Genomic DNA, 25178 nt, shown 5'->3' with positions numbered 1-25178 from the left:
AATCTCCTGCAGTGCTAAAAGGACAAAAGCATTATTTCCTGTAATGCAAACTACTTCTTCTGCTGCAAAAGTGTGGGCATGTGCCTCTTTCAGGATGCACAGTGTAAATCTGCTTCACCCTGAATGAATGAATGCTGAGGTCGATGACAGGTCAGGCTGCAGATTAGAACCTTGCCTTGGTTTGTGGCGAAGCCACTTGAGAAGTTGCAGATATTCTGGCTCCAGTATCAAGTGTGATACAGAAAATTGCATCCGGCAGGTTTTGATATATGGAGTGTGCTGTTTGGAGTGTTGATGCCCTGTTTTCAATATACTGCTAGTGGATCTCCCGTGCCCTTGCTCACAGTAAGACAGCGGACATGCTGCTCTTTCCCACGTTTTAATTATTGGGGTCTCAAGAATATACATTCATGTTTTATGAGGCTGTCATAGGCATGAATTCATACATATTTTAAGATGCTGTTATACATGCACTGGTGCATTCGCATATAGTTTATGAAACCATTGTGTGATTACGGTTACATTCACATTGATATTTTATGAGTTGTTTACTTTTGCGAGTGTACCCTTCCCTACATGGTTAATGAACTCACTGTGCCTCGTGACTGCATGGGATGTGTAGGAGGAATGCATCGCGGCTTTCACTGGGAGCAGTGCAGGTTGAGGAACAAAGACATCTTTTTTGGCCCTGGGTTGGGGGTGGTGCAAAGGGGATTCTGTACACTCGTCACGTGGTTTGGTTGGTACCTCTCAAGGCTGGTGGATGGGTTGCTGCACTGAGGCGGGAGTGTGTGTTGAGTGGGGTCTCCAAGCCTGGGCCCCTAATTCCAAGGGGAAACCAAACGTGAGTCCTTCCAATTGGCAGATGTCCTACATGCTTCAATCACATGTCTGCCATGCTCATGGCTGCACTCTGTGGTCTCTGAGCTAGTCGTGAGAGCCACGCTAGCCTGCTGACTCCGGAGCCGGGACCCTTTCTCCCCAGTGGGCGGACCCAACAAGCGTCGAGCTCGTTCCTCTGGGCTCGTGAGGCCAGTCGTGTTCCCGGTGATCGTCCAGATTGTTTTCCGGACTGCCAGGATGTGGGAGCATGAGCAGAATATGGGGATGAGTGTGCAGCTCACCCAGCAGGTCGTCTGGTATGCCAGAGATCTCTGCGTTCTGGACCAATGGTCCAACCTCGCTTCATCTGAAGACTACACTTGAATTTGACCCCAGCAACCACCACCACCCACCCCCCTCCCCACAGCATGTGCAATGACACAGGAGATAGATTAGTAGCATATTGACAGTGTTGTGTATCGTATACGCCTTCTCTACGCATCACACTTAATTCCTATAACACTTTTCTCCGTCACATTTGAATGACAACACCCCTATTGTGTCATCCGGCTCCCCATGAGCCATGCTGTGGCAGCCTGCCAGTGTTCTGAACTGGGCCAGTGTATTTGCATTAAATGATGTGGTTTTCAAGGTAAACTAATTAGGGGAAAACCAAAAATAAAACATGAACAGTTAACCAACAACATCCTTTGTGTCTCGACTTTAGGCACTATGGTGTGATTTCAGCATACCACAGGATAATAAGACCGAATGTACGGAAGGTAAGTTTGCACTCAGCATTATTAAGGACAGAAGGCTTTTATTTTTATATTACAATTCTCTGTTTAAAAGGAACACGTGTATTTTTTTTTCCTTTGCTAATTTTCTCCACTCCCCTCCCTTGCTGACTGCTTGCTGGGAGAAAATGAATTAGAGAACGGCCACATCTCGAATAATTAGCTGTTAGAAAAGTAATTGTTTTTAAATGACTTGCCTGCCTTCCATCTTCCAACAAATTTGTTCCAACACTGCTGCAAAATGTGTTCTGTTTCTGTTCAGTGTACAACCCGAATATCTGAAGAAAATGACCAGAAATATATACTGTACCATTGGCAAAATATGCTTCAAGCTTCAGAGTGACCCGTCATTTTCAGTTTCCTAAGTTTTTATTCTATATTCATTCTTGAGATGTGGGCGTCACTTCCAAGGCCAGCATTTATTGCCCATCCCTAGTTGCCCTTGAGAAGATGGTGGTCTCTCCACTTCTCCACCTCTCTCTCCCCCTTTACGACGCTCCTTAAAGCTACCTCTTTGACCAGTCTTTTGGTCACCTGTCCTAATATCGCCTACGTGGCTCAGTGTCAAATGTTGTTTGATTACGCTCCTGTGAAGTGTCTTGAGACCTTTTACTACATTAAAGGTGCTATATAAATGCAAGTTGTTGTTGCTGGTGGTGGGCCTAAGCAAATACTCAGCTGATCTTGGGCTAGGATGGTTGCTGATTGGCTCGCCATTAATATGATTGGAGATGTTCCCTGTAACTGATGCCACCCAACTGGTCCTGCACAAAAGGAGACTCAAAGCGGCGGGGGTCTGTGAAGCCTTTTTCCAGATCGATATTGGGGGGAGTACTTTGAACAGAAAATACAGCCTCTGGGCTTTTTCCTTTTTCTCTCTGAGACATTCATAATCTTTCTCTAACACTGATGGTTTCAGGAGGGGTAAACACGTCACCGGGGTCTGGGGTTCAATCTACTTGGCTCCAGATAACCTGGAATCCAATGCCTAATCAGTACAGTGGCCCTAGCTGGACGAGCACACTATCTGCTTGGTGAGCTTGCTTGGTTTTGGGTGTACCCGTAGACTTGCTTGGATATCACAAATCCTTGGCTCTTGCCAAACCTGCACCTAAATTGTCTGGTCTTGGGTAAGCAGTGTGTCTCTCTCCAGGGAGAGTGTGTGCATTTTGTATTTGACAAATCGAAATCATACTTATGTAGATTTTCTTTCAATGAGACTCGTTGGGTTTCTGTCAGATACCTGGCACATTAACAAAAAATGTTCGACTTAAATGTGTTTCTAAATAACACTGTTGTGGTTAAGGTTACACTTGTGAATTTCATTCTTGATTCACATTGCTATTGACCTGTTTGCTCTCTTGACTCATGAACTGAGATAAAACTCTTTCCCTTTCAGCTCCGGAGAAGAGAGAGAAGTGCGTGTGTATAGTACAGAGGTCCTGTGTGAATGTACACACCGTGGATGGGAAGGACTACATTGCCCCGTTACCTTTCCAGGTGATGGATTCTGTTCTGAAACATTTCCTGGCCAATGTTCCGCCCTCAACCAACATCGCTAAAAATAGATTAACTGGCCGTTCATCCCATTGCTGTTTGCGTGATCTTTCTGCAAGTAAAGTGACTGCAGCATTCACCTAGATATCAACGGTGACTGCACTTCAAAAAGTAATTTGTTTCATATGAAGTGTTTTGGGACATTGAGAGATGTGATGACGAGTTCTATGAATGCAAGTTCCTTCTCTCTTCAAATACTAAGCTGAAAGGAAATGGTGATGGTATTTGGCAAGTTCCGACCACGTCATCAAGGGAAAAAAAAACTCCTGCTCTGGTTTTATAAATGATTGGTTCATGGTTTAATACCATTGAAACAAACTGGGTCAAATCTATTTCTGAAACTGTATTTTCCCCTTCAGTTCTTGGTTTAAAATATGCTGCTTTGCTTTGTGAATGAGTTATTTAAGTAATATTTTGTTATCTCTAGGTTGCAGATGTATGGGCAACCAAATATGGGCTAATGTTCGAACGTGGTAACCCTATACAAGAAGTACCTTTAAGTCCTCTGAGGTAGGCAACTTAAAAAAAACACACACACACACATGCTGATTGATCCTGTCAAATTTGCTCTTGTAAGTTTATCACTTGTTTGACTTTGCTCTGTTTTCACAAGATAGGTTTGGATGAAGAAGGACCTTTCAGCCCATTTGATCTCATTCTTGCAGAATGCCAACCCTACCAACCTACCATTGCTTTTATTTAGTTGGAAGGTTCCGTCTTAACTTGGACTCCCCATGATAACTTCAGTGCAATGCTATAGTGATTGAATTGGGGGGTGGGGGGGGGGGAGTGAAGGGGAGGAGGTGGGTGTGTTTTATGAGGGTGGGAGAAGTCTCTCAGCCAGTTTTGCCATGAAGTTCTCTGTTTATCAGCCTGGTAAAACTGAGCTGTGTAAGGGAGCCAAGCTGGCAATCCAAGTCTGGTTTCCGATTAGAATTTAACTTATTTTGCCGCCCCCCCCCCCCCCCCCGCTTATTTTATTTTCTCAATAGACTAAATTACGAGCTCCAGTTCACCGCCAGATGACTTACAATTTAATGCATTGAATTTTCTAAAATTACAGAAGTATTTTAATATTTCCATGTAATTTTGTAAAAGTGGTCTCACTTCTACAGAAAAAAACAACATGAATCAACAACAAAGCTGTTCTAAAAAGAATAATCTAGCCATATGCTCTGCGTGAAAAGGCTGCTTATTTTTAAAGCCCCACCCTGCACCTAATTTTCTACCCCCCTCCCTTTTTGGTGACTCATGCTTGGGGCGCAGTTCCACAGGCACCAAAGATCCTTGGGTACCACACCCATCTAATTGTGTTGTACTATTGTCGACAGATGGTGTGTGTCAGCAAGCTGTTTGACCATGGGAGGCACCACAGGCATGACCTGGCCTATCTTTGCCTTACGTGTGTTCGCACACACTTTCCAGCTGGTGTGGGGGCTGGGGGGGGGTTTGGTCGCTGGATAGGGAATGGGATAGGGATCTTGGTTAATTTGCTGGGGTCCCCTTCTCTACCCTTGTGGGATGTTGCTGCTGCTGCACTAGCTGAGATGAGTTAACTCGGCACACACCAAACCTCGGCACACACTAGTGACGACCTTCGTTGGTGCCGCTCACTATTGCACCAAGCACACGCTAAGCCATCGAGGGGTTTAGCTCAATATTTTTGACTCTGTGACAGTTCGCAGGATGCGGCAGGGTCGGAAAATTCCCCGGGCAGGCCAGATTTTGTGTCTTTGTCGCATCAGACTCGCTCTTAAATCTCTTGCACGCCCTTCTTTGCAATGGGGGAGGTCTTGTCGAATGGCACTGTGTCAGTGTTGTTAACCGTTGCTGTGTAACTGGTTGCAGGGAGCCACTGCCTACGATGTTCAGCATGCTGCACCCGCTGGATGAAATCGCACCCCTTGTATGTAAGTCAGGAGGTGAGGACGACATTGCACAGCCAGTTACTTTGTGTGGCTGACTCTGTTTGGGGCCTACCTTAAGTTCCGAGAGGATTTATGATGGGAACTGTCTTGGGTGATTAGTGTTTTTAAAGGGTAATGATCAAACAAGGAAACTGCCCTTCAGAGCAGTCCAGTGACGCAAGCACAGTTTTTGAATTCCCCGCACAGGGAGTCCCCAGTCTCCGTTTGGGGCCAAATGGGGAACCGCTTATGTGGAAGGAGCAGTGAATCTGAAACAAGTCTTCCACTGACTGGAGGAGAGGGGAGGAGGAATGATGGGAAGCACGTGTATGTGTGGGGAGGCAGGGAGAAGGAAGTAAAATATCATAGATACAGACAGCAATGAAGGAGGTCATCGTGCCTGTGCTGGCTCTTTGAAAGAGCTGTCCAATTAGTCCCACTTCCCTGCTCTTTCTCCATAGCTCTGCAATTTTTTCCCCCTTCAAGTATTGATCCAATTCCCTTTTGGAAGTTACTGTTGAATCTGCTTCCGCCGCCCTTTCAGGCAGTGCATTCCAGATCACTGCGTAAAAATATTTCTCCTCATCTCCCCCCTGGTTCTTTTGCCAATGATCTTAAATCTGTGTCCTCTTGGTTACTGTCCCTTCCACCAGTGGAAATAGTTTCCCCTTATTTACTCTTATCAAAATCCCATATAATTTTGAACACCTCTATTAAATCTCCCCTGAACCTTCTCTGCTCTATGGACAACAATCTCAGCTTCTCTAGACTCTCCACAGGTAAATATATTACCTAGAATCATAGAAAGTTACAACACGGAAGGAGGCCATTTCGGCCCATCGTGTCCGCACCGGCCAACAAAGAGCTATCCAGCCCAATCCCACTTCCCAGCTCTTGGTCCGTAGCCCTGCAGGTTAGAGCATCCCAAGTGCACATCCAAGTACTTTTTAAATGTGGTTAGGGTTCCTGCCTCTACCACCCTTTCAGGCAGTGAGTTCCAGACCCCCACAACCCTCTGGGTGAAGACATTTCCCCTCAAATCCTCTCTAAACCTTCCACCAATGACTTTAAATTTGTGCCCCCTGGTTTTTGACCCCTCTGCTAAGGGAAATAGGTCCTTTCTATCCACTTTATCTAGGCCCCTCATAATTTTATACACCTCAATAAAGTCTCCCCCTCAGCCTCCTCTGTTCTAAGGATAACAGACCCAGTCTTTCCTCATAGAGAAGATTCTCTACTCCTGGCAACACCCTCTCTATTGCAATCACATCTTTCCTGTAATATGGTGACCAGAACTGCACGCAGTACTCTAGCTGAGGCCTAACTAGTGTTTCATACAGTTGAAGCATAACCCCCCTGCTCTTGTATTCTGTGCCACGGCTAATAAAGGCAAGCATTCTGTATGCCTTCTTAACCACCTTATCTACCTGGCCTGCTACCTTCAAGGATCTGTGGACATGCACTCCAAGGTCCCTTTGTTCCTCTACACTACTCAGTGTCCTACCATTTAATGTGTATTCCCTTTCCTTGTTAGCCCTCCCCAAATGCATTACCTCACACTTCTCCGGATTGAATTCCATTTGCCACTGTTCTGCTACTGTGTTGCTAGAGACACTGAAGACAGGAGTTGGTTTCGTAGGTGTTTACTAAACAAAGTCTGGAGGGGAACTACTGATACAACACAACATACAGGCTTATATAGCCCGAGTGGCCATTACCGGCATTACAGTACACATGGGGCTCTTAAAGGCACATACACTACAATTCCTCCCCTTTTAGCCAACCAATACATAATATTTTAAATAATTATTAATTACATGTTACAAGAAAAATAATCTACACATTGCTGCAGTTAATTAATTATAAGTCAGTCTCTCTGGAGGCTTCCTGACTCGGTCCGGATAACGCCTCGGTGGTGTTGTAGTTTCTGGTGGTGTAGTAGGTTCTTTTGACAAGGCTGATTCGGCTTGAATGCCAGTGTCGGGTTCATCGGGTTCCAGTATCACCGGATCGGAGGTAGATACTATGGGTATCTCTACTTCATCGTTAGGCGTATAGAGTTGTGGTGTAGGTTGTCCCTTTTCGGATGACTCTATGATTTGGTCAACATGGCGCCTTATTATGCTTTCTCTGATGTCCACGGTATACATCAGCGGTCCTAGTTGTGTGCAGATAGTTCCAGGCTGCCATTTCTCGGTACGGTAGTCCCGGGCCAAAACTTGTTGACCTATCTGGAAGGTTCTGGTTGGCCTTTCATTCATGCCTTGAAATTGCCGGTTCTCCACGTCCCTTCTGATGTTGGGCTTGATCAAATCCAGCCGGCATCTTAGGCTTCTATTGAAGAACATCATGGCGGGAGTTTGGTTTGTAACCATATGTGTTGCATTCCTGTATGCTAACAAGAAGTTATCCACCTTGTGCTGAAGTTTTATGTCTTCATTACCCATGGCCTTTATGGCCTTCTTGAAGGTCTGGACAAACCTTTCAGCCAATCCATTGGTGGCGGGATGGTATGGGGCGGACGTGTAGTGCTTAACCCCATTGTTTTTTAAGAACTTCCTGAATTCTTCGGACACAAATTGCGGTCCATTATCAGAACAGATCTGTTCCGGCAGCCCATTCCTGGCAAATATGGTCCTTAATACTGTGATGTTTTTTTCCGTGGTGGTGGAGGACATCTTTATTACCTCCAGCCACTTGGAGTGTGCATCAACCGCGATTAAGAACATTGAGTCCATAAATGGACCAGCAAAGTCGATGTGTACCCTTTGCCAGGGAGATGAGGGCCACTCCCATAGATGTAGAGGGGCTTGGGGTGGAGCGTTTTGGACCTTCTGGCATCCTAGGCAGCTCTTGGTCATTTCTTCGATGTCTCCATCGATACCTGGCCACCATACAAACGCCCTGGCTAGGTTCTTCATTTTCACTCCACCCAGATGCCCCTCATGAAGCTCCTTTAGAACTTTATCCTGGAGTTTGGGTGGAATCACCACTCTGGATCCACACATCAAGGTTCCTCGGCACACTGACAGCTGTTCTCTTCTTTGCGAGAATGCTGGCAACAGTGGTTCGCCATGTGCTGGCCATCCCTTCACTGTTAAATCGTAGACTCGTGAGAGAGTCGGGTCATTTCTAGTTTCCCTTTCAATGGCAGAATTTGTTACTGGTAGACATTCGACTATGGTAGAGTGGAAAATCTCCACTGGGTTTACGGTAGGTGCTTCTTCTACCGTTGGCAACAGTAGGCGTGATAACCCGTCAGCATTCCCATGCTGTTTTGATCCTTTGTATTCTATGTTGTATTGGTGTGCCCCTAGAAAAAGGGACCACCTCTGTAGCCTTTGCACTGTCATAATGGGAACACCCTTTTTAGGGTTGAATATGGAGATGAGGGGTTGATGGTCAGTCAACAAGGTAAATTTTTGTCCGTGTAGGTAATGGTTGAATTTCTTCACTCCCCATACCAGGCTGAGTGCTTCCCTGTCGATTTGGGCATAGTTACGCTCAGCTGAGTTCAATGAGCGTGACGCAAAAGCTATCGGCCGTTCCGAGCCATCAGGGAATTTATGCGATAATACTGCTCCTATGCCGTAAGGGGATGCATCGCACGCCAGTCTGATGGGCAGTGATGGGTTGTAATGAGCCAAAACTTCTTTGGACGTGATTAAGTCTTTGCATTTATGGAAGGCACGTTTACAGTCTTCGCTCCATTTTCAAATTACTCCCGTTTGTAGCAGTTCATTAAGAGGGTGTAGAAGAGTTGATAAGTTCGGTAAAAATTTATGATAGTAATTTATTAATCCCAGGAACTACCTTAATTGTGAAACATTTTCAGGTGCTGGGGCTTTTATGACCGCTTCAATTTTTTCAGGTGACTTATGCAACCCTTCCTTATTTATTATGTGGCCACAGTATGATATTTGATTTTGGAAAAATTCGCACTTGGGGCGATTTGCTCATAGGCCCCGTTCTTTCAGCCTAGTGAGCACCTGCTCCAAATTGGCAAGGTGCTCGTTGTCGTTTTCTCCTGTTACAAGGATGTCATCTAGGTAGCATTGAGTCCCCGGAATCCCTTGGAGGACTTGCTCCATAGCTCTTTGCCAGATAGCTGGAGCGGATGCTACTCCGAAAACCAGTCGATTGTACTGGTACAGGCCTTTGTGTGTATTTATCGTGAGATTTTTTAGAGGCCTCTTCAACCTCCATCTGTAGATATGCCTGTGCCAAGTCAATTTTGGTGAAACGTTTCCCTCCGGATAGTGAGGCGAAAATATCTTCTATCCTCGGAAGAGGATACTGTACCGTGTGAAGGACCGGGTTTACAGTCACCTTGAAGTCTCCACAGATGCGAATTTTTCTCTGTTCTTCAGATTTATCATTATTCAATGCTTTCTTCATGACTGGGACGATGGGTGTTGCCCACTCGCTCCAATCTATTTTAGATAATACGCCTGCCTTTTCCAAATTCTCCAGCTCTGCCTCGACTGCTGGACGAATTGCGTATGGCACCGGTCTTGCCTTAAAAAACTTGGGAATTGCTGCATCTTCCACTTTTATTGAGGCGGTGATGCCTTTCAAGGTTCCTAGTTTCTCTTGAAACACTTCCTTGGCGTTGGCCAAGATGTCTTTTAATCGTTCAGGTATGACGTCATCATCATTTTTTTCCTTACTGGTCACCGTCAGTGCCTGAATGGAGTGCCAGCCTAAACGTATTTTCCTGATCCATTCACGTCCCAACAGCGGTGGACCACCATCTTGTAGAACGTATAAATACAACTTCTGTATTTCCTTGCCGTTGTATACAACAGGCACCCTTATTTTTCCTTTGGGGTATACTTTCTGCCCCGTATATGTTTTCAAGATAATGGATGTGTCTTTTAAAGGTATATGTGGAAATAGCCGCTCGTAATCCCGACGGTCAGAGCTCATCCTGTATCTAGCTCCATTTTAACTGGGGACCCTGCTATTGTGAGGGTAACCCAAATGGTCTGGTAATCTTCTTTGGCAATTACATTATGTAATTTGAGAGATCTTAGTCTCTTGTTTCCGGAGTCGCTATCGCTCTTCTGGTCTTCGGAGCTACTGTCAGTCATCATTTGTACCTTTCTGTGCTTTTCCTTATTGATTTTTTTTATGTTAGTGGATTTTTTGTTTCCAGATCGGCATACACGTGTAATGTGTCTCATCTTTCCGCATTGCCTGCATGCTTTGTCCTTGAACCAGCAGTCCCTCTGGTCATGGGTGGATCTGCCGCAGCGATAACATCTCTCGAAACTCCGTGTCATTTCATGGGTGCCGAAGTCCTGTGGCTTTTGCTGTATCTCTGCAGCTCCTCTTGCACTGAAAGCCTTGTCCAGTGTTAAATCTTTCTCAGAAAATAGCTTTTTTTGTGTTCCTTCACTTAGGAGACCGCAGATGAATTTGTCTCGTAGAGAATCTGCCAGTCCTGCCCCGAATTGGCAGTGTAGGGTATCAACAATCTCCTTAAAATTCTTGTCCATCGGCTCGGCTGGAGTGATTAAGTTTCGTAACAGCTTGTATGTCTTTGTGCCCATTAGATTTAGAAGTACTGAAGCTTTTTTTTCATCTTCTATTCCATTTGCGGTGCAATATACCTCCACTCTTTCCACATGTGTGGTCCAATCCTCTATCTCGTTATCAAAAGCATCAATATTGCCAGAATTAGGCATCCTAGAAAAAAAATGGCGCTTCCCGCGCTTTTCTTTCTTTTCTGCAGAAAAGATATGGCGCTTCCCCGCCGCTGCTGCCGATGACGATGCCGTTTCCCGCGGTTTCCGTTCTTTTTATTTATTTATTTACAGTTGGAGACTCGTTCCCGCCGGACTCTCTAGGTCCGAACGCCGACCTGTTTGCAGCGCCGGCCGTCTCCCGAGTGCTCCCTCCCCGTCTGTTACTGCCTGCCTTCACCTTAGCTGCTTGGCCTAGCTGCAGAGCCAGCCGCTGGAGCCCCAGCCCAACGCCCAGGAAGGATTATTGCAGTACCTGCCACCAGCTTGGCTAGCTGGTGAAACCACAGCTTTTTCTTTTTCTTGATTTTTTTTCTTCAACTTTGGACGCCAGAGGAATCGATGTCATTGAGGTGCTGCCGAATTGCAGGTAAGTCCGTTTCCAATTCGTCGCCACTGTTGTGTCCGTGTGTTGATAGAGACACTGAAGACAGGAGTTGGTTTCATAGGTGTTTACTAAACCAAGTCTGGAGGGGAACGACTGATACAACACAACATACAGGCTTATATAGCCCGAGTGGCCATTACCGGCATTACAGTACACATGGGGCTCTTAAAGGCACATACACTACACCACCTGACCAATTTATTGTTATCTTCCTGCAGTCTACAGCTTCCTTCTTCAGTATCAACCACAGAGCCGATTTTAGTATCATCTGCAAACTTCTTAATCATACCCCCTATATTCAAGTCTAGATCATTGATATATACCACAAAAAGCAAGGGACCTAGTACTGAGCCCTGCGGAACCCCACTGGAAACAGCCTTCCAGTCACAAAAACACCCATCAACCATTACCCTCTGTTTCCTGTCTCCGAGCCAGTTTTGAATCCAACTTGACACTTTGCCCTGGATCCCGTGGGCTTTTAACTTTGTGACCAGTCTGCCATGTGGAACCTTATCAAAAGCCTTGCTAAAGTCCATATTCACTACATCAAACGCACTACCCTCATCTACCCTCCTTGTTAGCTCCTCAAAAAATTCAATCAAGTTTGTCAGACACGACCTTCACTTAACAAATCCGTGCTGACTATCCTTGCTTAATCCGTGTCCTTCAGAATTCTTTCCAATAATTTTCCCACCACAGAGGTTAGGCTGACTGGCCTGTAATTACTCAGTCTATCCTTTTCTCCCTTTTTAAACAAGAGTACCACATTAGCAGTCCTCCAGCACCACACCTGAGCCAGAGAGGATTGTAAAATGATGGTCAGGGCCTCTGCTATTTCCTCTTTTGCTTCGCTTAACAGCCTGGGATACATTTCATCCAGACCTGGGGATTTATCCACTTTTAAAGCTGCTAAACCCCTTAATACTTCCTCTCTCACTATGTTTATTTCATCTAATATTTCACACTCCTTCTCCCTGATAGCAATGTCTGCTTCGCCCCTCTCCTTTGTGAAAACAGATGCAAAGTATTCATTAAGAACCCTTCTGACATCTCCCACCTCCACACACACATTACCTTCATGATCTCCAATAGGCCCTACCCTTTCTTTAGTTATCCTCTTTTAATATATTTATAAAACATGTTTGGGTTTTCCTTGATTTTACTTGCCAAGAATTTTTCATGCTCTCTCTTTGCTTTCCTAATATCCTTTTTAATTGCACCCCTGTACTTTCTGTACTCTAAAGATTCTGGAGTATTTAGCCCTCGGTATCTGTCATACACCTTCCTTTTTTTCTTTATCCTACCCTGTATGTCACTAGATATCCAGGGGGCTCTAGATTTGTTAGTCCCACCTTTTTTCTTTAAGGGCACATATTTGGTCTGAACCCTCCGGATCTCCTCCTTGAATGCCTCCCACTGCTCTGACACTGATTTACCTTCAAGTAGCTGTTTCCAGTCCATTATGGCTAAATCCCCTCTGAGCTTAGCAAAATTTGCTTTTCCCCAATTTAGAATTTTTATTCCTGGTCTATCCTAGTCCTTTTCCATAACTACCCTAAATCTAACTGAATTATGGTCACTAGCACCAAAAGTACAGGGTACTGAGTTTGGATGATCAGCCATGATCTCATTGAATGGCGGAGCAGGCTCGAGTGGCTGAATGGCCTACTCCTGCTCCTATCTTCTATGCTTCTACGCCTTCTACCTGCCCAGCTTCATTCCCTAAAACTAAGTCCAGAACTGCCCCCTCCCTTGTTGGGCTTGCTACATACTGGCTTAAAAATGTTCTCCTGGATGCATTTTAGGAATTCCGCACCCTCTATACCATTCACACTAATTTTATCCCAGTTAATAATTGGGGTAGTTAAAATCCCCTACTATTACTGCCCTATAGTTTTTGCACTTCTCAGAAATTTGTCTATATATTTGTTCTTCTATCTCCCTCTCACTGTTTGGGGGGCTGTAGTACACCCCAGCAGTGTGATCGCCCCTTTTTTGTTTTTCAATTCGACCCATATGGCCTCGTTTGATGATCCCTCCAACATATCATCCCTCCTCACAGCTGTAATAGTTTCTTTAATCAATACCACGACTCCCCCTCCCTTTTTACCTCCCTCTTTATCCCGTCTGAAAATCCTGTAACCAGGATTGTTGAGCTGCCATACCTGCCCTTCTTTCAGCCACGTCTCTGTAATAGCTATAATAATATCATAGTCCCAAGTATCTACCTGTGCCCTCAGCTCATCTGCCTTATTTGCTATACTCCTTGCATTGAAGTGTATACCATTCAGTACAGGCAAACCTCCTTGATTCCTCTGTTCTTCCAATTTACTTTCTACGTTTTTGTTTTCCAATTCCAGTTTTTCTTCCCTCCCTACTGACTTTATTCTTAGGTTCCCATCCCCCTGCCAAGCTAGTTTAAACCCTCCCCAACAGCACTAGCAAACCCTCCTGCGAGGATATTGGTCCCGTTCCCATTGAGGTGCAACCCGTCTGGCTTGTAGAGGTCCCACCTCCCCCAGAAACGGTTCCAATTCCTCAAGAATCTAAAGCCTTCCCTCCTACACCATCTCTCCAGCCACGCATTCATCTGCTCTATCTTCCTATTTCTGTACTCACTAGGACATGAGATTACTACCTTTGAGGTCCAGCTTTTTAACCTCTTTTCTAGCTCCCTAAACTCTACCTGCAGGACCTCATCCCTCTTTCTACCTATGTCGTTGGTACTGATATGGACCACGACCTCTAGCTGTTCACCCTCCCCCCTCAGAATGTCCTGCAGCCATTCAGTGACATCCTTGACCCTGGAACCAGGGAGACAACATACCATCCTGGAGTCATGTCTGCGGCCGCAGAAACGCCTGTCTGCTCCCCTAACTATTGAATCCCCTATCACTATTGCTCTCCCTCTTCTCTTCCCCGCCCCCCACCCCCCCCGGTGCAGCTAACCTAGTTGGAATAAACTTAAATCTTTAAGAAAGCCAAGTAGAAACACTAACTAGATACTCGCCAATCAGCTCCCTCCCCTTGTGCCGACGCCACTTTTGACTTCTGACGTCACTCTTTGATAATTCTGCCGGTGCTGAGTTGGTACCGCCGCCTCGCCGCTCCTCCCAGGTCCGCACTGCTGCTGCTTTGAACTTTTCAACTTAATCCGTACATTATTTGCAGTGTTGTGTGACAAGCACAATATTGAACCGATCAGCGAGCTTGTCTAAGTTGTTCTGCTTCTATTGGAGCTGCTTCCAGTGGCGGTGGTTCCCTTGATGTAGAATATGTCCCGTTTGTGCTGCGGGGTGCATAACTGTTCAGTTGTGAGGTTCATGGGTGTACACTTGCTCTCAAGTTGTGAGCTGCATTTTAACTAAACCGTACAAGCATTTACGACGTTGCCAGCTCAGGCACAATCTACCTTGATGTCAGAAGGAGGGGACGGGCAGGGACAGGCCAGCCATGCCTTGCTCACTGGCGCAGCCCTGGACTTCACCGTTTCCTTCTATTTATTCCCTTCCCTCCATTTAAAAAAAATAGACTGGACATATTGATTACCTTCATTAAAAATAAAGCTTAAATTTAATCACAGTTTATGTTATTAAGGATTAAGTACATCATTTATAAATATACGCACAGGTTTCATTTGAACATAAATTGTAACTTTGCAGAAGAAAACGTATTTTAAAGCACTAGAAGAAATCACAAAAGAAGGATTGTTACACTGAGTGCTAAGTTAACAAGGTTTCCAAGCCACATATTAGAGAAGGAAGACATTTTAAATAATAATTGTGGTGAGCAAAAAAAATGCAAATAATTAGGGGATAACAATAGATCATTAATATTAATATTTTAATTTTTTTCTTGAGCTATGCAATGGGAGATTATTATTTACAAGAAGAAACTAACTTTTGGATTATTAATTACGCTAGTCCATTTAAAATATATACTTTTGGGGCCATATGATGAATCTGTTTTCAAGCAGTCTGCCCTCGAGTTAGATGCCAGAAGTATTATTGATTAATATTTGCATTTATATAGTGTCCAATTGTGTTGCGGACGTCACACAGCATTTGCACATTGAATTACTTGTGACAGAATTAATTTACACTCTCCTCCCATTCAGTAGGCGTGACCAGTATACCAAGAGTACAGTATGTTGCTGACTATAGCATGAAAATCGTTTTCTCCAGTTCGGCACCATCAATCATCATGACTTACGACACAGTGCAGAGTCTGCACACAGCCTGGGCACTGCGCAAAATTAAAACCGAGGTACCTGTTCTGTAAGAGTGTTGATTTTTTTTTAAACATTTATTCTTGCTTCTTTTTTTGTTCTCCTCGTTCGAGAACCCGAGTTACGGCGATTCTGCTGCAGTTTTCTCAGGATCCTGGGAAGTGGAGACGCACAGAGCTCCCAGCTCATTAAAGTTTGATTAGAAATTCAGTGGAAAAAAAACTTACGTTTATATAGCATAGAAAACATGTCCCGGGGGGGCTTGTTAGAGGCGTGAGATGCTGAATCAAAGAAGGAGGCATTAAGAGAGTGACCAAAGGCTTGGTGAAAGAGGTGGTTTTTAAGGACATGTTTTCTTGCAGAAGAGAGGGAGGTGAAGAGACACAATGAATCTACGAAATTGGCCAGCAATTGACGGACTGATCCAACAAGCCACACTCCTGATGGCTGGAGCATCATGAGTAAACACTTCCTTCCTCTCCCCCTCTCCCCCCTCCTCCACAGCCATGCAATCCCTGAGGTAGGGGCTGAGAAGGGCAAAGCTACGGAGGTGGAAGACAGGCAATCTTTCTAATAGAAATGATATGGGATCAGAATCTCAACTCGCAGTCAAATAGGACGCCGAGGTTATCAGTGGTCTGAGCTAGTACTGGGGGCGGGGTCAGTGATGTGGGAGCAGGGTTTGTGGTGGGGACTGAAGATGACTTCGGTCTTTTCCAATGTTAAGATGGGGATCTAATTTTAAGAGGAATGTCGAATCAAGCCTAATAACTTTTTCCCCTCCGCTGTTCTGTCCCCGATGATCCGGCTGTATTTAGAGAATCTTTCTTCCTCAAACCCTGCACCATTCTCCTGATTTCCACCCAGGCTAAGTTAGAGCTCGGCTGTGCTGGAACATCTATCATTTTAAGCACCCACTTCGAGGCACTAATCCCCTAAGCTGCAGATGGCCTCGAGAGGAACCCTCCACAAAGATGTGGTTACTGCAGGATTAGAATGGCAACCAACTTTCCCAGTTGGGTCCCACGCTACTGGGCAGCAACACAGTGAAACCTGTTCAACTGTCGCTGCCCAGCTTGCTCGCCTCTGGTTAGTAATGAAAACCCACGATAAGTAATGTCACATGTTCCAACGAGCTGGCCTCCATCTTGTCTTGATATATAGATTCTGGAACGGTTCCTGCAGATTGGAGGATAGCAAATGTAACCCCGCTATTTAAGGAAGGAGGGAGAGAGAAAACGGGGAACCACAGGCCTGTTAGCCTCACATCAGTAGTTGGGGAAAATGCTGGAATCTATTATAAAGGATGCAATAACTGGGCACTTGGAAACTAATAGTAAGATTGGGCAGAGTCAACATGAAAGGGAAATCCTGTTTAACAAACCTATTGGAGTTCTTTGAGGATGTAACTAGTGGAGTAGACAAAGGGGAACCGGTAGATGTGGTGTATTTGGATTTTCAGAAGGCCTTCGATAAGGTCCCACACAAGAGGTTGGTAAACAAAATTAGGGCACATGGAATTGGGGGTAATATACTAGCATAGATTGAGAATTGGTTAACAGATAGAAAACAAAGAGTAGGGATAAACGGGTCTTTTTCAGGATGGCAGGCTGTGACTAATGGGGTACCGCAAGGATCGGTGCTTGGGCCCCAGCTATTCACAATCTATATCAATGATTTGGATGAGGGAACTAAATGTAACATTTCCAAATTTGCTGATGATACAAAGCTAGGTGGCAGTGTCAGTTGCGAAGAGGATGTGAAGAGGCTTCAAGGAGATCTCGACAGGCTCAGTGAGTGGGCGAGAACATGGCAGATGGAATATAACGTGGATAAATGTGAAGTTATCCACCTTGGTAGAAAAAACAGAAAGGCAGAGTATTTTCTAAATGGTGAAAGATTGGGGAATGCAGATGCCCTAAGGGACTTTGGTGTCCTTGTACATGAGTCACTGAAAGTGAATGTGCAGGTGCAGCAAGCCATTAGGAAGGCAAATGGTATGCTGGCCTTCATTACAAGAGGATTTGAGTACAGGAGTAAAGAAGTCTTATTCCAATTATATAGGGGCTTGGTGAAACCACACCTGGAGTATTGTGTACAATTTTGGTCTCCTTACCTAAGGAAGGATATACTTGCCATAGAGGGAGTGCAACGAAGGTTCACGAGATTGATTCCTGGGATGGCGGGACTGTCGTATGAGAAGAGATTGAGTAAACTAGGCCTGTATTCTCTTGAATTCAGAAGAATGAGAGGGGATCTCATTGAAGCATACAAATTTATTACAGGGCTTGATAGGGTGGATGCTGGGAGAATGTTTCCCTTGGCTGGGGAGTCTAGAACCAGGGGCCACTGCCTCAGGATAAAGGGTAGGCCATTCAGGACTGAGATGAGAAGAAATTTCTTCACACAGGGTGGTGAATCTTTGTAATTCTCTATCCCAGCGGGCTGTCGAGGCCCAGTCATTGGGTTTATTCAAAACATAAGTCGATAGATTTCTGACTGGTAAGGTCATCAAGGGATATGGCGATAGGGCCGGTGAATGGAGTTGAGGCAGAAGATCAGCCATGATCTCATTGAATGGCGGAGCAGGTTCGAATGGCCTACTCCTGCTCCTATTTCTTATGTTATTTGCCGTACCTCTTAACGCCAGGCATAAATTCTTGTATTTCTCCCAACAGGAGCAAAACATAGTTCTGAGGTATCACGGCACGTCCGACACTCCTCAGCAGATCGCCACCAGCAGCTCTCTGACTGCTCACCTCCGCAGCGTCTCAAAGGGAGAGTCACCTATAGCGTCTCCGTTCCAAAACTTCTCCTCTTTTCCGAGCCAGAACAGATCCACAATCTCTCCTGGTGCACACTCTCGCTCTCATTCTCCTTCCATCTCAAACATGGCGGCTCTGAGGTGAGCAAACACAACAGTTTCATTAAACAGTTGGAGAAAATGATGGGGGCGATGAGAAAAAAATGGTGCAGTATCAAAACAAATTCTCCGTTGGCATAGTAAAGAGTTGCAAAGTTCATTGCACAAACAAAAGAAATCATTCCGGCTCTTCTGACGTTAGTAACGTTGAAAAAGTGTCTTTGACCATCTGTTGGGGTCCTAGTTGTGCTACTAAATAGAGAACGTGGTGGTATTGGGTTAGGGGATCATCACGGCATTGTGCGTGTTTATGTGGCTGTATATTTTCTATGTGTGTGTACTTGTTTGACATTCCAATGTAAACCTGGAGAAGTCGATGGCCATGCCTGCCACCAGCCCGGTGCTTCGCCTGTGTTTCACCCAAGGCCTGCGCCCTCTTCCTGGGGCCATTTTCTCCCCTTGGCACACCCACACGCAGCCCATGGTCGTCCTCGGCCGTGGATTGCACCCTCTTCCTGTCCCTGTCAATCTCACACCAGCCTCAAACTAATCGGCCAAACACTCCACCCAGTCCCATCCCCAACCTCTGCCCAGGGTATTAACTCATTAATATAAAACACTTCACCTTTCCTTCACTGTTTTACTATCTCCTCTTTTTTTTCTCCCCGCCCCCCCCCGCCCCCCCCCAACAACATTTACTTTCCTTTGTGATCCCAGCTCAAAAATGCACTAGTATTTTTTTTTAAATATTTCCCGGAGTTTTCTATGTTAGTGGCTAGTCTACCTCCTGCCTGCTTGTGATGCAGCATATAACTCCTGTACCAACACCGTCCAAAAGATACCATATGGACAAACACGATTTACCTCTAAACTTCTGCTCAAGAACTCTCTACCTTTACCAAAGCCAGGCAATAACCCAGAAAGCAGAACCCTGCATCCTTCACGTTACAAGTGAGGCGCTTAAAAATAACTTTACTCAGCCCTGCCTGCCTCTTATTTTGTTAGGTTTGCGGGGTGGGTGGGCAGGAGGGTGGTCGTGTCCCCTCCTGTGTTCATATTCTCATATTCTCATTTCTCGAGTGTTTTTATTTCCCTAGTGCCTGCCGCTTTTATTTGGCTCGCACTTTCTACAGGGCTTTTTGCCCTGTTTTGCTTGTCATTATCCTTTTTTTATCGGTAGTTTTTCTTATGATAGTGGGGTTGATTTTGGTCCCTGTCAAACTGCGACTCCCTATATTGGGGTTGTTGGTTTGGGTTAGGGTTTTTATTGAATAGCCAACCTCTTCTAAATATCCCGAACTTTGTGCCTAGTTTCCTTGTATCATTGGACCCCCCCTCCTTTCTCACACTATTGCTGTATTTAGCCTAAGCCGGCCTGGCTCCTCATCAATGTCTCCTTTCCCCCTCCCTTCAGTGTAACCTAGTACTTGGAATTGCGTTGAATTTTCACATTTGCTCTTCCCCTCTCTCTTGCCCCCTCGTACTGTTAACCACTCATGGCCTGCTCTGTCTGACTCTTTCCTTATCGTTTCTCTAACAGACGCTTCATGTTGGACAACCACCCCCTCTATTTGTTTCACCTACTGAGTCCAACACCAGCAATGTCTCGTTGATGAAGTGTTCATGCACTCTGATCTAATTCAAACAGTGGTCACCCATCCAATGGCGACCTGCTTTTACCACACCCCCCCTTTTTTGTTAAATTGGTGGAAGGAGGAGGGTAAGTGGGGGAAAAGCAATGCATTAATGAATATTAGATAATTTTGTTTTGAAAGGCGTAAAAGGGGTACGGTAGCATAGTGGTTATGTTACTGGACTTGTAATCCAGAGGCCTGGACTGATGATCTGGAGACATGAGTTCAGATCCCACCAGGGCAGCTGTGGAATTTAAATTCAATTAAATAAATCTGGAATAAAAAGCTGTAGTGACCATGAAATTAGTGTCCTTACCCAGTCTGGCCTATATGTGATTCCAGACCCACAGCAATGCGGTTGACTCTTAACTGCCCTCTGAAATGGCCTAGCAAGACACTCGGTTGTATAAGGCGGTCACCACCTGCTTCTCGAGGCCAATTAGGGATGGGCAATAAATGCCGGCCTTGCCAGCGATGCCCACATCCCATGAATGAATTTTAAAAAATCTAAATCGGCGAACAATTGAGTGGCTCCCTCGCTTTCCAATCCGTGCGAATAATGCTAAATTAAGAGTTATGAAGGTGGGTTGGGCCGCAACGCTACACAAGCTCCAATCCTGTTGCTGAAAAAAGGCAGAATAGCACCTTTCGAAGGAGGCATCAGTGCGGAGAGCAAAGATTCCTTCTCGCTGATTCCAGCATGAATGCTCCAAATCAGCAGCTTGCGCGCCGTTAATGGTACCCGTTGGACACGCAGTGCCAGAGTTTTGTGTGTGTTTTCCCCCTCCTCTCGCTAATTTTATTGGACTTCTTTTTTTTCTTTCTTTCCAGTCGTTCTCATTCCCCGTCTCTGGGAGCATCGGCGTTCTCTGGCGTGCAGCGCTTCAACTTATCGACCTACACCCCGTCTCCAAAGCGTGGTCGAAATTCCCACTCCCCGAACAGCACGCTAAGTGACTCTCTGCTGGTGCCTGAAACGGAGCCGGTCATTCCGGAGCTGTGCCTTGATCACTTGTGGACAGAAAGCATGCTCAGCATGAGGTTAGTCGAGGGTTTTTGTCATGGGAAGTGATGTAAAAAGACTACTGAGCACTTGGTTTGAGTATAAAACAAGGTTTTAATCAACTGTTTCACAACCATGAGATTCTAGTTACATCACTAGTTCCTGGGTACAGAAACGCCCTGAACAAGCTGGGCCCACGCCCGAGGTTTTATACTCCTTGGACGGCGCCACCAGCTGGCCGCCCAGTGTTATTTCATGAGTCATTTCTCCATGAATGATAAGATTCATGACAGGAAGTAAGCTTTTTTTCCCAAAAATCGGTATTGAAAGACAAATCCAAGGCTGCTTTTAGAGACGCGGCCATTTCTGCATCAATTCAGAAAATAAAAATTGCATTTATATCAGCACCTTTCACGTTCTCAGGATGTCGCAAAGTGCTTCACGGCTTGTGAATTACTTCTGAAGTGCAGTTCGTACATGGCAAAATCCCACAGACCGCATTGAGATGAGCGACCAGTTAGTACATTTTAGTGGTGTTGGTTGAGGGATGGATGTTGGCCACGGCCCCGGGGAACTCCCCTGCTTTGGGACCATGAGATCGTTTATGCCAATTTGAACAGAGCCTCAGTTTACTGTCTCATCGGAAAGACGGCGTCTCTGACAATGCAGCACTCCCTCAGCACTGCACTGAAGAGTCAGCCTAGTTTTTGTGCTGAAGTCTCTACAGTGGAAAGCACAGCTGTCTTAACTTGGAGGTGAGATTGCTACCACTGAGCCACAGCTGCACACAAATAGATGCTTTTCCCTCAGCAAGTTATGTATATTTTTTTCTTTTCTATTAATTTTCTGGTCCCTTTGAGTGCTATTCCAGCTGAGGAGATTGCTACCATTGACCACTTAAGAACATAAGAATTAGGAGGAGTAGGCCATATGGCCCTTTGAGCCTGCTCCGCCATTCAATAAGATCATGGCTGATCTTCGACCTCAACTCCACTTTCCCGCCCAATCCCCATATCCCTTGATTCCCCTAGAGTCCAAAAATCTATCGATCTCAGCCTTGAATATACTCAAAGACTCAGCATTCACAGCCCTCTGGGGCAGAGAATTCCAAAGATTCACAACCCTCTGAGTGAAGAAATTCCTCCTCATCTCAGTCTTAAATGGCTGACTCCTTATCCTGAGACTATGCCCCCTAGTTTTAGACTCTCCAGCCAGGGGAAACAACCTTGCAGCATCTACCCTGTCAATGCCCCTCAGAATCTTATGTTTCAATGAGATCACCTCTCATTCTTCTAAGCTCCACAGAGTATAGGCTCAATCTCTCACCAAAGGACAGCCCTCTCATCCCAGGAATCAATCTAGTGAACCTTTGTTGCACCGCCTCCAAGGCAAGTATGTCCTTCCTTAGATAAGGAGACCAAAACTGTGCACAGTACTCCAGGTGTGGTCTCACCAAGGCCCTGTACAACTGTAGCAAGACTTCCTTACTCTTATACTCCAACCCCCTTGCAATAAAGGCCAACATGCCATTTGCTTTCCTAATTACTTGCATGCTAAAGGCCACTGTCTCATAAATATTGTCCTCAGAAAATCATTCAGGTTTTCCAAAGGAAATAGGGTGTCCCTATTCAAAATATCAGAGCGGTTGCTTGCTCCTTCATTCATTTTATCTATATATTTTTTCTACTCCCTCTGTAAAGTGCGTGGTGACTTTTTCTACATTGAAGACGCTATGTAAATAGAAGTTGTTGTTATGTCAGTGAGTCAAGAAACTGGCTGTCACATTAACCTTTGCTTAGGTTTGTTGATGAGTTTGAGTTTCATATTGAAAAGGTGGTGTTTGTTTTTTTTGTGTGTGTGCGCAAGATGTTTCCGCAGGCACATGTATTATGTATGTAAACATTTTCTGCACCATGAACAGGCTCGGCTGTGATACCATCTGGGGTCAGAAAAGAAACGCACGTCGACATTTGCTCTCCTGGCTCAAATGGGTAGCTTTGCCACTTGGGTGAGGTAGTGGAGAGCGTCCGGTATTTATGGGATCATATCAGCAGGAGCCGGAGAAAGTGAAAATTGGAAGAAAGAAATAATGTGTTGTATAGCTTTGGGCAAAAAAAAAAAGGAATGTGCAGCAAGTCAGACAGCATCTAGGAACATAGGGACAGGAGTAAGCCATTCAGCCCCTCGAGCTCATTTTGCCATTCAATTAGATCATGGCTGATCTGTACCTCAACTCCATTTACCCGTCTTGGTTCCACATCCCTTGATGCCCGTCCCTAACAAGCACGTGAAAGAGACAGGCAGATTAACGTTTTGTGGGTGAACTCTTCATCAGAACTGTATGAGTAATCTTAACAGCAGTGCACCCGTGTGCAGCACACAAACACCGAGTGTTGACTTCTATCTTCACAGAGAAAAGAATTCTCAGGCCACGAAAGTATTTATTACCAGTGATCTCTGCGGTCAGAAGTTTTTATGTTACTTGGTGGAGTCTCGCCATCAGCTGCGGTGAGTGTGTCCACTGAAAACCTGGTCAAATTATAAATGACAAAACGAAGATGTTGAGGTTAAAAATTGAAATGTTACTGAGTTTTACCTTATAGCTTTATTTATAAATGATCGAGTGAGTTTTTGTAAAATTTAATTTGGGGATTCAGATCCATAACTCACTCTCGGCCACATTGCTTTCTGTAATCTAGTGGCGCCTGATTATTGCACTGTTTCCATTTTGATAGAAGTTGAAAGTGAGGACTGTTTGCACATTCATTCAAACGCCATGTAAAAATCTGATTTGCTACCCATCAATTGTGAGAAAATCACATGAGGACAGCTTCCTTTTAATAAATGTTATACACTTGCGTGCAGAAATGTTTTTGTGAAGCGGGCAGCGAGGCCCATTTGTAAATGGAAGGGGCTGGCTGTTAGCGCAAGGTGGCTGCTCCCCTGCTCTGTTTTCATATTCTTGATGCGACCCTGCATTGTGCATCACAAATTCTAACCGGAGCTTTTTAAATCTGATGAAAATTTGGTTTAAGTTTAGATAATTCATTTTCAATCTAGATATGATGGCTACCTGGTAAAATTGGTGCAGTGGTTTGGTTAGGCATCTGGTTACATATTCAATATTTGGAAACCTTTTCATTGACACATCTGCTTAAATCCTAAACAGATGTGTGAAATTTGAAGAAAGCAATGACTTGACCCAGCTGATCTTTGGAACAGTTACTGTCATACAAGCGAAGGATGCTGCCCCTGTGGAGGTGAGCTGTGTTTTAAAACTCGCAGTTTCTCATACAGACCGTGTAATGAGGTACATTCAGACAACAACAATTTGCATTTATATAGCACCTTTAACCTAGTAAAATATCCCAAGGCGCTTCACAGGAGCATTTCAAACAAAGTTTGACACAGCGCCATGGAAGGAGATATTGGGACAGGTGACCAGGCCTGGCCAAAGAGGTAGGTTTTAAGGAGCATCTTAAAGGAGGAGAGAGTGGTGGAGAGGTTTAGGGAGGGAATTCCAGAGCTTAGGGCCTCGGCAGCTGAAGGTACGGCCGTCATTGGTGGAGCGATTAAAATAAGGGATGTGCAAGAGGCCAGAATTGGATGAGCGCAGAGATCACGGAGGGTTGTACGACTGGACGAGGTTACAGAGATCGAGAAGGGCGAGGCCGCGGAGAGATTTGAAAATAAGGAGGAGAATTTTAAAATTGAGATGTTGCTGGACCGGGAGCCAGTGTAGGCCAGTGAGCACAGGGGCGGTGGGTGAACGGGACTTGGTGCCAGTTAGGATACGGGCAGCAGAGTTTTGGATGAGCACCAGTTTACCGAGGATGGGAGGCCGGCCGGGAGATCGTTGGAACAGTTAAGTCTAGAGATAACAAAGGAGCAGCATGCACCATCACTGGTGACGTAACTGCTAATTGCAATTCTATTGGCAATGTTTCCTCCAATTTTTTTTATTGGTGTTAAAGTAAAAGGTGTTACAGTCCCCACCACTTACACCGTCCCCGCTTATCCTGTATAGCCGCCTATATCGATAGGTGTCAATTACAAAGGTGCTGCTCAAACCGAATTAAGTGGGCCGGTTACTTCGGGCCGTTCACTCAGCTGTTCGGTCCCTTTCCGACTGTCCCTGTCCACTGCCTGACCAGGGCAGGGCAGTTTCATTTTCATTATTTTAAGGTGGTTCCACTGAGTGGAATTAAGACCGTGTAGTCTTCATCCTGGCA

The 25178-nt window shown here is 45.2% G+C and overlaps 1 protein-coding gene across 4 annotated transcripts in view; it reads left to right on the top strand.

Annotated features, from left to right (window-relative positions):
• The window catches only part of anapc1 (anaphase promoting complex subunit 1), a 234040-nt gene that overhangs the window by 8150 nt on the left and 200712 nt on the right, over window positions 1-25178 (top strand). For 3 of the 4 annotated variants that reach the window (XM_085997869.1, XM_085997866.1, XM_085997867.1), the window contains exons 4-12: window positions 1550-1604; window positions 3019-3119; window positions 3604-3686; window positions 5025-5098; window positions 15336-15484; window positions 18125-18351; window positions 20775-20984; window positions 23359-23454; window positions 24116-24206. In XM_085997869.1, coding sequence (XP_085853995.1) covers window positions 1550-1604; window positions 3019-3119; window positions 3604-3686; window positions 5025-5098; window positions 15336-15484; window positions 18125-18351; window positions 20775-20984; window positions 23359-23454; window positions 24116-24206 — 1086 coding nt within the window. The remainder of the gene's footprint in view (window positions 1-1549; window positions 1605-3018; window positions 3120-3603; window positions 3687-5024; window positions 5099-15335; window positions 15485-18124; window positions 18352-20774; window positions 20985-23358; window positions 23455-24115; window positions 24207-25178) is intronic. The other variant, XM_085997868.1, reaches the window with a different exon arrangement.

This window comes from Somniosus microcephalus, chromosome 9 (assembly GCF_052327205.1).
Source record: "Somniosus microcephalus isolate GS21.2 chromosome 9, FLI_Smic_1.0, whole genome shotgun sequence".
NCBI classification, from domain to species: Eukaryota; Metazoa; Chordata; class Chondrichthyes; order Squaliformes; family Somniosidae; genus Somniosus; species Somniosus microcephalus.
The sequence above is the reverse complement of the archived record's forward strand: the minus strand, read 5'-3'. Positions and strand labels throughout refer to the sequence as shown.